A 12,393-nucleotide genomic window follows, 5' to 3' on the forward strand; every position below is an offset into this window, starting at 1 on the left:
CGGAGAAACGAGGGCAGAAGAGGTAGGGGAAAAAAGAAAAAAAAAAGAAAAAAAAAAGGAAGGTACATCGGCAGAAGGTTCGAAGCTGGCAGAATTTCAATCCTGAACGGACATTTATTGACCACTGACGAGCGAGGAATTTAGCGACAACGAAGAGAGGATGAAACGTAACACGTTCTCGCATCTCTAAATCGTGTAACATTTGTCGCGTGTAACTCCACGATTAATATTGTTTGATATTTCCATATTTTTCTTAACTTTTTTAAAATCGCCAAGGCAAATAAATCGTTTCGTTTAATTTCAATAGAGATACGTTGAATAGCGTTGCGAATCGATTTCGCGATGGACGTTGTTTATCGATCAAATTTATTAACCAAACTCAATATAAACCCAATATAAAACTAGAAAGTAAATAAATCTTTCTTTACTTCGATCAATTTACGTTAATTCTAAATAAACTGATCTAATTAAACTTAAATTGTTTCGAAGAAAACAAAGAAAACTTGTTAATAATTTTTATTAAAAAATCACCGAGATCGAAACTTTATTTTGCATAATTACCAAAAAATTGTTATAGCAAAAAGATGAAGAAGGAAAAAAAAACGTTTGAAAAAATCGTCGTAAAGACTCAACGAAGATTGTTCAAGAGCGACCCTCCAACGTCCCAATTTTTTCCACTCTTTAAGCTCGAAAAAGACACGAAAGAATTGGGAACGAGTCGTGAAGTTACGAATCCATAGATTTTTCTTTTTTTTTTTTGATGGAACATTCGCGGATACAATTTCGAGATGGATCGAAATACACAAAAAAAATGTACGTACTTATTTCTGATGTTTGATAAAAGTTTATGTCCAATAGATTATACACGAAGTAATTTTTCTATTTAAAAAAATATCGAAAGAGATGAAATCAGTGTCAAAAATTTTTAACTTTTCTAAATAAAAAATGTTTAATAGATTTCACTTCACTCTCAAACAACTCTCTCAAACACTCTCAAACTCTCGTCCGTATACATTATAATATCCATTATGCTCTACCATTATGCGCAAACAAAATCTAAATTTTTGATTTAAGGTAAATTTTCTTAGTAAAATAAGTACGAAGAATTTCTCGATTCGATCGTATACATCATCCGCTTTGTACACGTCTAGTTGACATTCGCAAACCGTAATCCGTCAATTCGTATTCAAATAAGCCGACGCACGTCCGCACGCATGTTTACACGCGAACGCGTCGTAAAAATTGCCAGGGGCTGAGGGATAATACGCGTTAATTCTTCCATAAAAAAAAAAAAAAAAACGCGAACATTTTTTATCTTTCCGTGGAAAGAACGTCCTAAAAAATCCCGGATATTTGAACGAGCGTGCGGACTTCCGCCTTTCGGGAATTTCATTTCTATGCAGATTCAAGGGAATTAAATGTTCTTCTTTATCACGCCGATGATAAAGCTCTTTCCGTGCCTGCCAGTTATGTCGTTCGTGTTTATGCGCCTTACATATTATGCACTTGGTAGTTTTTTTTTTTTCCAATTATTGACCAAGATTAATTGACGAGATTAATCTTAAGCTGGAAATTCCCACATATTTCTATCGCATTAATTACATTAATTGCATGCGTGTATATAACGGATAGAACATTGTTCTAATCATAAACCGTTAATTAAAAATTCGTGCAACGACCGTGGACGAATGCTTGAACTGAGGACTTGAACTTTAACTCTCTTGGAGATCGAAAAAAATTCTGGAAGGCGGAAAATTTAAGAAAATTTATCAAGAGAATTTGATTCGACTTACCCAACGTTTCCCAAAGAAGTTGTAATAAACATCGTGACTGCTCGGTTTACCGAGCCGCCAGACCGAGTAATTTCGTTCAACGAAGTAATATAACCACGTCGCTGCTTCTTTTACTTCTTCATCTTCCTTCGAAGGGAAAGATTGTTGGGTGTTTCGTGGAAGCATGGTTGGCCGTCTGGAATAAGTCTTTCGACAAAACCTGGCTGCCTGGATAAATCTCCCGTTTTTCGTTTATCCTCGAATACGTTCTTTGAACCGACAGCCTCATTACGATGACTAACACGGTTTAGACGATGACTTTGACTTCGCGCCCCGCCTCACCGACAGCCGTTGATTTACGCGAATAACTTTTCGTTTACGACGGAACGTTCGAGCTTCAGGATTTCGCTTCAAGGTGGTCGTAAAACGGAACCGCGGATGTTAACTACATCGCTCCGTCTTTCCTAGGCGAAACTGTTATTCCGTTGTCGGTTCCTCGATGGGTAAACTGCCGGCTGCGCCAGACGTTTACGAGTGGTTAAGGAGCAGGGACCTTGCGAAAGGTCGGAGAAAAGAAATTCCGATTGTTGTTGTTGTCCTCTCTCCCTTCCTCTTTCCGTGTCGTAGCGCGGATGGATTTATGGACTCTCCGCTCCCTTGTTTCTCCGTGCGTTTAACGATAAAACGGAAGCCGCGTGTTTTTTCTTTTTACAAGGATTTTCCTCGCACGACGTCTTAATCTGTTAAAAATTTACTACGTTGCTTACCACTGCAACGGAAACGAACGATACGAGCAGCGTCAGGATCGAAACGAGCAAATATTCCGCGGTTTATTCTGTTCGTTTTGCGGACAGGTTAATACCACAAGCTGCTGCGTTGTAGATAGCGGCGCGCGTCAACAATTCGGGCAAATCCTTCGTATCTATAGCGTGTATGTTTATCGAGTTTAATCTCAGAGGTAACGTATCTCTCTAAAACTTTCTAGTTTTTTTTTCCCCTTCTGATTGAATAAATTTTCCATTTCGAAAATTTTCTCGATTGATATTCGAATATCGTAAGTTCATTTCAACAATTTTTCATTACAAAAATTTCATTTAAATTCGACCGATGGATGAAATTGATAGAATGAAATACTCTCAACAACTTCATCCGCGAATTCAATCTGTAAACAGATTCCTCCGGGGGAGGAAAAAAGAGTTGGAGTTCGTTTGACGATTTTGTAACTCAACGAATTATTAAGCGAAGCAACGTCGAAATTGGCAGCTATTAACAAAGCACGAACTCGCGAACGTCCCTTATAATCGGTCCGATTACCGCTTTCGTGCCGTCGACCGTTGGCTCGCGTGTACTCGCGCCCCCTCGTTTTTCCGTGTGCAACCGTGCACGCACGCGTGCACGATCGGTTAATTACCAGCGAATTCAACCGCGCACGAACGAGTATGTTCGGCCATCGAGGCCCTTCCCCTTCCACGCCAATTCCCCCCACCTCCCGTCGTTACGAACTCGCGTGCTGCCATCATCTAACGGGAATTATTGCATAATATTCGCCCAGTTCGAAGGTTCATCCGTTTAAGCTGGGCGGAGGAGAGCAAACAAAAATTAGAATTTCCGGACGGCGAGGAAAATTTGCTACGTAGGACCGAGCAATTATCGCGTCGTGTTTTCCTTTTTCGCGCAATTAATTCCGAGTAACTCTGTTTCATCGAGTTTCTTCTTCGAGAGGTTCTCTCTTCTAACGAGGTTCGTTAAACGACGGGGCCAACGATGAAAGATTAGAAGAAGAGAGTTTTTTCCGATAAACGGAATGAACGAATCGAAGCGAGACTTTTCAACGTTTCAAGAGGAGGCAACGTTGGGTGAACACGTACGGGCGAGTATTTCCGTGGAATGATTTCTCGCTCGCGTATAGGGATGTGCAACAGGTGCAAAACACATAGGCTCGGCCACCACATAGACCAATCTGCAGTTCCGTCCTACTTCTGATTCGTCGATTAAGTGGCAGATTTCGAAACTTGGACGGCGAAGTTCCATGTTAACTATTTAGCCACGCATCTCGATGCTCCCATTGTGATATCGTCTCTACGTTCTCTTTAGACAGCAAAATTTAACGGTTGAAGTTACGAATATAGTTGTATATAGATACTTTATTACTCAAAACATATTAATAATAATTGCAAATAATTGTAATGGATCTGAGATTATACGAGAAATCGGATCGACTATAATACGAATAAATGTTATTCAAGCATTTTAATAAGTAATTAATTTAAGTAACTTTATTCGACATTTTTAACCAGTTACTTTTTCAACTTTGTTAATGTTCAACTTTGTTTAACTTTAAGGATATACATTTCACCAAATACGATGAAAAATTTTCGTCGATCGAAAGACAAATCACTTTGACCTATATCTGAATCACGGATTTAAATATCATATAACGTTCGTTCAAGTTATTCTCAGTTCTTGGAAATGGAATTTTTGGAGATGGAACCTTGGAATAATGTTTTTGCACGTTTATCTCCTCTTCTTGTTTCAATCGAATTCCTAGAGATTATCTTTTATTCATTTTATTCGATCTTGATTCGACTGAAAAAAAAAAAAAAGAAGCTAACTTTCCCTTAAGCTCGCAAAAAAAGAATTACGGACTTGGAAAGGGAAGGGAGTATATACTCGCCGTGGGCTCGATGAAAAACGAGCTCGTACGTAATATCGCGTCTTCTTGGCTCATTTCACATGCGGTTGCGGAGAATTTGCCGTCGCGAAATTCTTCTCGAACGAACCGTGGAGGGTAATGAGGCAACGAAGGCGAAGGGGGAAGGGCGATGAAAAATAGCGGTGCGGTTATCGATCATCGTTTTCAAAAAATAATAGTAATACCGCCGACTCGCCCGAAAAATTCTTGTTATCCTTATCACCGCCGTGCGAGAAGAAGTATCGATGCATGTCACCGCCACTTATTTCCGATCCGGCGCACACTCTCGCGGATGGTGTTCGCGAGACACGTCTATCCGTTACGGTCCTGTGTGCATGTGCACGTATCACACGCGCGCACACACGCACGCACAGTGTTTATCGATCTAGGTCCCGGTGGTAACACGCGATTCATGGTGAGCTCAACGACCCGTGCGGGATCGAAGTTCCAACGTGGAGGGAACAGCGCGCAGATAACCATTCTCTGAATCGTGTGCCTCCTTGTTCCAGCTTTTAAATCCTCCTTTCTTTTCTTTCTATTTTTCTTTTTACTTTTTTTTTTCTTTTTCTTTGCAAATCGAAAGAATAGTTTAAAAGTAGTTGTTACGGCGGAAATTATCTTTGAGTAATCGTGAATCCCCATATTTCTATGCAGATAATTATCTTTTGAATCATGTGTTTCCTTGTTATTCTTCCCGTTTCTCTTTTTTCTTTTTTTTTTTTTACTTTCAAATCGAAAGAAAGAAAAGAAAGAAAGAAATCGTAGTTGATCTAATGGAAATTATTTTTGAGTAATCGTGAATCCCCCTATTTCTATGCAGATAATTATCTTTTGAATCACGTCTCTCCTTGTTATCCAGCTTTTAAATTTTCTTTTTATCTTCTTTCTTTTTCTTTTTTTTTTTTTTCTTTGAAAATGGAAAGAATAATTTAAAAGTAGTTGCTACGGCGGAAATTATCTTTAATCGTAAATCGTGAATCTCCATATTTCTATTTCTGCAGATAATTTATCTTTTGAATCATGTGTTTCCTTGTTATTCTTTTTTGTTTCTCTTTTTCCTTTTTTCTTTTACTTTCAAATCGAAAGGAAAGTAGTTCAAAAGTAGTTGATCTAGTGGAAATTATTTTTGAGTAATCGTGAATTCCCCTATTTCTATGCAGATAATTCTTTGAATCACGTCTCTCCTTGTTATCCAGCTTTTAAATTTTCTTTTTCTCTTCTTTTTTTTCCTTTTTTTTTTTTTTTTTTGTAAATCGAAAGAATAGTTTAAAAGCAGTTGCTACAACGGAAGTTATCTTTGAATGATCGTGAATCTCCATATTTCTATGTAGATAATTATCTTTTGAATCATGTGTTTCCTTGTTATATTTCTCTTTTTCCTTTTTCCTTTTATTTTCAAATCGAAAGAATAATTGTAAAATAGTTAGAGCGGAAACTATCTTATTAATCTAAGTTTATGTTCGAGTAATCGGGGATCTCCATTCCCCTACGAGCTGCACATTCTCGTTACATATCCGATCTACGTTGTTCCGAAAGAGTTCGTCTGGAAAGGAGTTGAACGGTTTCGAATGTATTTAAAAAGTTTCCGCTCCGCTCGAACCAAACGGTGCAAGAACTGTTGCTCGAGACTCCCTTTGTTCCGAGTATTAAGAAACTATCTGAAACTTCTCCGAGCTATTTAAGAAGCCTGTCTTTTCTCCGAGAAAAATACACAAACGTGTCGAACTGTTAAAGGTTTGGAAAGTGTAGCGTAGTCTCTCTCTCTCTCTCTCTCTTTCTCTGCCCTTTCTCTGGAAAACGGATATCTTCCAATCTCGCCGCTGCCATGAAATTTCCGCGATTTTCTTCCAGCTGTTTCCCGTCACGATCCTTTAATTTCGATGGAAATACAAACTCCGAATTTCCTTCGTTCGTATTTTTTTCATTAAGTCATTTTCGTTCTTCTTTTTCTTTTTTCTCCAATCTCCAAGTGAGATTATTCGCGGATAATAATAAAAACGGGCCGATGATCAGCGATCTTGAAAAACGCAAACGAAGCGAGTTAACGGTAATGTATTTGACAGTAATTGGAAACAATTCTCGTTTAATCCAATTTACGAACAAGTAAAATTTCAATTTATAAAGTTTATAACGAAGATTTTTATTTCTCGGGATAAGAGAAATGCGAACGATCCTCTCGTAATTGGAAACGTGCATGTAATTCTTTTACACCTACATCTACTAGAATCGTATTTTTTTTTTTTTTTTTTATCATCACAATTACAACAAGGAGAGACTTGTAACTTGAAAATAACCTTTATTAACGGTGCGACAGTGAGAGATTTACGTTCGCCTCTGACTAGCATAATTGTTGGCGAGGGAGGAAGAGGAGGAGGAGGAGGAGGAACTGTTTAACGAAATTTGTCGAGTGGAACACGAGTAACGAAGGGCGAACGTCGTCGTGGCTCAATTTCGATTTGTTTCGCAATATATTTCGCCATCGTCTCGAGATCCATTCGCGTGAAATAACGGCGCACACGCACACATCTCGTGCCTTATGTAAATCATCGGTTTCTAACGATCTCGTTGCGCAACCCCCGCCACAATGGCGCGACGCTCGATAAACTAACGATGAAACCTGGCTGCTCTCGTGATACATATTTACCCTTGAGATTAATAGCCGTGGAAAGAATTATTTCGATCGGTCTCGTTTCCACCCTTCATTTTTCCGTTCCATCGTTTGCTTCTCCTTCTTTTTTCTTTCTTTCTTTCTTTCTTTTTTGTTTTTTTTTTTTTTTTTTTTTTTTTTTTTGCTTAATTGCGATAAAATTATTAAAATGTAACGCGTATAATAGGGGTTACGTTGTATAGGCGTTCAACTGTGTGTGCATCGTTGTAGATGCGACGATTGAAATTCAAGCTTCAGATACAATAATAAATGCAAACGAGTATCGGCCATGAATAATTCGTCCTAATCTAATTATCGTCCAATGTACGAATGTATTTGAATTTTCTATTTTTCGAGATGCTGCAGCGAGACCTGCATATAGTACGAGGACCATCATTAATATTTAGAGAAATTTAAAGAAAGGAAGATCAAAAGAAAGGGGGTTGTTTTCTTTCTGAAATAAAATCATCCCCTCTAACGGAATTGAATAATTCTTTAAAAATAAATTTAGGGAAGAAAAAAAGGTATGAGTGTCCAAAGAAGCAAAGGAAATTTCCTCTTTTTCGAAGGAGCACGCGTTGGAAGAATTATAGATCGACTAATCAAAACGGCGCGATATTAAAAAAAATCGTTACTGGAACGAACAATACACGGTTTATTGAAAACAATCGATTGTTTTCCCCATTACAATTGATTTCGTGTTTCATAGCAATCGAGGATCTCTTTCCTCTTTCTCGAAAATTCTTATTCGAATCGGAGGGAAACGTGGGAAATCGCGCGAAATAAGGAAAGTCGTTTCATTTGTTTTTCTTTATTTTTCTTTCGCGATAACGCGAGAGGTGTGGATCGCAATTGATGTCTTCTTCGAAGGACCCCGAAAATTACGTACGTCGCAAACCTCGACTTCGACGTACGCGCGCGCCGTGTTTGCGCGAAACCAATAAGGGTGAGTGTATTCCACGATCCATCATCCGCTTGGATTGCCAACAGGGTGTATCCCAAGTTGCTTCGCAGTTGTGCCGACTGCTAGATCCCCGCCATTCTTACTCCAGGCCTTTATTTATATTACCATCGATACGAGACGAGAGTCGACGAGGAAACTGCTTAAAAATATCATGAAAATATCGGAGACGTTCGAATATCCTGTCCTTCCCGAACAGGAAGGATTTTGTAGATTTTGAGAGGCGTTTATCGTCGTCAGCCGAATTTATTCCTCGGGGATAAAAGATCGTACGAAGATGGATCGAGCGTTGAGGGGAGAAATTGCGAGGGGAAAAAATATTGGAAAGTCGTTATCGGTTCGGGAAACGTAGACACGTAGAAAGATTGGATACAGAGGGATGAAGAGGAAACGTATGTCTGTTTCAGAAAGCGCGCACAAAGATGAGGAGCCAGGCGCCAGGGGCGCGAGATCCCCTGGTGAAAGCGGTCTCGGCGAAGAAATCGGTGCTCCCGACGAGGATTGCGCGTATCTCGCTTTGAGGATGGATACCAACACGAGCAGGAATTGGAACTCGGGCGGCAGGGCATTCCTGCGGGGTATCGGGCAACGCGTCAGCTTCGACCCCGAGGCGCCCCCACCGCCGTCCCAACCTGCCAGAAAGATCGACGAAAAGGTGAAGGTAAGCATTATCCAATTTGAAGACCAATTTAAAGACTTTTATTGAAAGACATTGGAAGGAAAAAAAAATAGAAATCCTCGAAATATTCGTATACTCGCTTCAAACTATTTTCATAATCGTCTAACAGAATATACAGAAATGATTACGTTATCAACCAGAAAATTTATTACCCCATTCTCCCCTTCTTCTCTAGAATCCAATTTCCAATTAAAGTAACGTTTCCAGCATGCTGGCCGTATCTTTCGTCTCGATCGGAAAAGAGACGAGGGCGAAAAAAAATTGTTTCACGGAGCCACGCTGGTGGTAGAGATAACGGCGTATGCTTATACGCGCGCTTTTACGAGTGGACGAGGCAAGCTTTTATTTTTATTGCCTCGTAAAAAGCTCGATCGAGTTGATCTCGTAGGGACAGTATGACAAGCGCACCACGATCGTAGGGACAGCTTTTGTAACTCGTGAAATCGAACGTTCCCCTGAGAATAATCTCCTCCTACGTTGTTTCATAGTTTCAGTTTCCTTTGGATAGTCTTTAAACCGTTTCCATTCACGCCTTCTTCTCTCGTTGCTTTCCTCGAGAGCAATCTCTCTCTCTCTCTCTCTCTTCGCTGTTCTCCTTCCCACTTTTATTACCTCGTAAACGTCATCGTCTCCGAATCTCCACCCGGCCGAGCTTACCGAAAATCCCGCGGTTTTACGCGATCGAAACCAATCTTCCCGCATCTATCTCATCATCTTCTTGAACCCGCCACCTCTACCGTAACGCTGCCACCCCGCGTGATGATCCATCATCGCGATCATGCTTGATATTCGCGATGCACGAAACGAAAGAGGCGGCGAGAGAAAGGAGGAGGGATCGTTCTTCTGAACGAACGGGCGAAGATGGGCGAAGAAGGAAGGTGGAAGAAAAGCCTGTTGATAAAAAGAAGGTGGAAAATAATGAGGGTAACGAGCAGAGATGAGGAGGAGGAGTATTCGCGGATTACCCCTCTCGGCTTCAAGAAGATGACATACTGTGCCAAGGGCCGACACTGACAGCGAACGAGTGTTTGCCAGGGCGCACCCTAATTGTCGAGCCGCCACACCCTCGGTAAACACTGTCCATCAACCTCCTCCGCTCAGCCTCCTCCTCTCTATCGGCCTCTGCCACTCGACCCTTTTCCATTGGGACCAGATATATCCATGTATATGTGTGTATATGTATATATATATATATATACGCATATGTATTGTGGTACACGCAGTACGGCATCGTCCTTGCGCCGATTCTATGATTAGAAACCGGAGGGCCGGTTAATTGGTGGAGACGCAGCCATTAGCCGCTGGATCTCGTCTCGCGTTTAACCCTCTTCGATCATTTCATTTCCGCCACGAACAGGAGTACGTGTTTGCGGATCGTTTCGCTCCACCATCTTACGCTCTTACGTCCTTTAATTTCCTCGACAAACTTCCGGGACTCTCTTCCATTTTCCATTCGATTCCTCTCGCTTCAATTCGGTGCTCACACTTGTTTTTTCTTCCTATTTATCTATGATTTAAAAAGAAAGTAGTGGAATTTGGCATATAAAAATGTAGATATCTACGTACTATTATCTTCTTTGAAATGATTCTTTCGAGATGAAACCGACAAAGGCCATTGTTTTCGATCTTGATGAAAAGAAAGCTTTCGTTGAAACTGGTTTCGGTTCGACGACTCTTGAGACGACTTCTTTCGAGATATAATTAATTCTCAGTATTTAAATTAAACTTAATTAAATTAAACTTTGTTCGTTTCATTCCAACATTGTCGATTGTACACATTTTTTACGAAAACTCGTAGCTGCCGAATCGTTTGTTTTCAATCGAATTTGAAATTGATATTGAAGGAGTGGGGAGAAACACGTTTTAAAAAATCAAAATTGTGTTAAAACTTGTGTGTCGCCAGGTCTCGAGATCAATATCCTCTCGAAATGTTTTTCCAATTCTAATATCTCTTCTCCCTTAATAACCAAAGAAACGATAATATCAACGATTATCGTAACAACACGTACGAGCATTGCACACTTCTATCTCGAGGATACCTCTGGTTGTAATAAGAAAAGACTGGTCCCGTTTTCGAGAAGGTATACAGGCATAAAGCTGCCGCGATAGCCGGTTTGAATAGCAGGAAGATGGCGCATTGTTCTCAAGCTTATGCTTGATCTTTACGCGTTTCACCGACGTTGCAACGGTATTCTTTCCCGCGATATCGAATGGGGGGGAGGAGGCAAATAAAAAGAAGTTGCCTCGAGAACGAGAGGTTCGCCTCGTCGAACAATGAAGGGTTATCCAAGCCGTTAATTGCTCGCCTCGTTCCTCCTACGATCGTCCCAATTCCGGCCGGACCTTTCGATCACTCGTTTCCAACTACGCCTCCCACGAACAATTCTCCTCGATCCGACCGTCGAAAATTCTCTTTCCATCTTCGAACCTTGTTTATAACCGGTCCTTGTTTAATTATTCACCCTCCCTTAGAGAACAATTTCGCAATATTGTTTAACTCGTTAACTCCTCGAGAACGTGAACGAGAAGCATCTTCTCAGCTTTTGTTATCGAGATCGTGGATGATTTAGGAAATAATCGAGAGGGAGAAGGTGAACGAATAAGGAAGACGTTTCTTAGATTAAGACGTATCTGAGAATAATTAACACGGAGATGAGACGAGAACGTGATCTTTGTATAATTAATTTGGGAAATACTATGATCGCGAAGAAAGGTGTAAGAGTTGGAGAAGGAAACGAAATAAAATGACGATGTTGAGATCGCGGATTTAGGAGGAGACGATTAAGGAGGGGCGATGATGAAAAAGATCAAAGAATTTTATACGATAGAAGAAAGTCGCGGGAAAGTCGAAAATTGGACGAGAAGGGAGATCCAATCCTTCCGCGCAGTTTCGCTAGAGGAAGAAAAACTCTTTGGAATCTGGTTAACCTCTTTGGAGGAGGGATATCGAATTTAAGGTTAAAACTTCAAAGTTTTTGGAAATTTCAACTTTTGGAAGGATAAGGGAAGGATAACGCGAACCCCTTTCCCCTTACGTAGTTCGCCAGTCTTGGTATCGAAAAATTGGATAACGATATCGCTTTAAATCCCGACGCTCGTGATCCTCGATCCAGAGGATCGAGATACTCTCGCGCCAACTGTATCCTATATCCTATATATACGTAGCGCTACATTTATCATCCTAATTTCATCCATCTTTCATCAGGACTTGCCCCTTCCCCCTCCCCTTCGATCAATAACCCTCTATCCCTCCCTGAAATTCCTTCAGAAAATGCTCGTTTCTCTTTGAAAGAAGGGGGGTATAAAAAATTCTATTGAACGGTATGACAGAAATGAGTCTGAGAGAGAGAGAGAGAGAAAGAAAACTTTTAACGATTGCTCCATGCTTAAAGTTGTTCATTAATTATAGGTCAGCCTGCAATATCTACTAATCCTATATCCCATATATTTATCCTATTTATCTATGTATACATATATATATATATATATAAACGTAGAACACGATATACAACTGCACTCGCATTTAGCAAAATATTCATAGAAATACCCCCTCAAAAAAAGAAAAAAGAAAAAAGAAAAGGGTCGACGTGGAACGAATGAGTGAAACGAAACGAAAGGGAAGAAGCATTCGTGTGTGTGTGT

The 12,393-nt window shown here is 40.2% G+C and overlaps 1 protein-coding gene across 6 annotated transcripts in view; it reads left to right on the top strand.

Annotated features, from left to right (window-relative positions):
• LOC122718514 (transient receptor potential-gamma protein-like) overlaps nucleotides 1-12,393 on the top strand; it is an 80,479-nt gene that overhangs the window by 55,223 nt on the left and 12,863 nt on the right. For all 6 annotated transcript variants that reach the window (XM_043943623.1, XM_043943613.1, XM_043943604.1 and 3 more), the window contains one exon: nucleotides 8,480-8,733. In XM_043943623.1, the coding sequence (XP_043799558.1) occupies nucleotides 8,596-8,733 (138 nt within the window). In that variant the 5' untranslated portion in view covers nucleotides 8,480-8,595. The remainder of the gene's footprint in view (nucleotides 1-8,479; nucleotides 8,734-12,393) is intronic.

The sequence above is a fragment of the Apis laboriosa genome, unplaced genomic scaffold (genome assembly GCF_014066325.1).
Source record: "Apis laboriosa isolate Shangri-la unplaced genomic scaffold, ASM1406632v1 scaffold11_cov152, whole genome shotgun sequence".
Lineage (NCBI taxonomy): Eukaryota > Metazoa > Arthropoda > Insecta > Hymenoptera > Apidae > Apis > Apis laboriosa.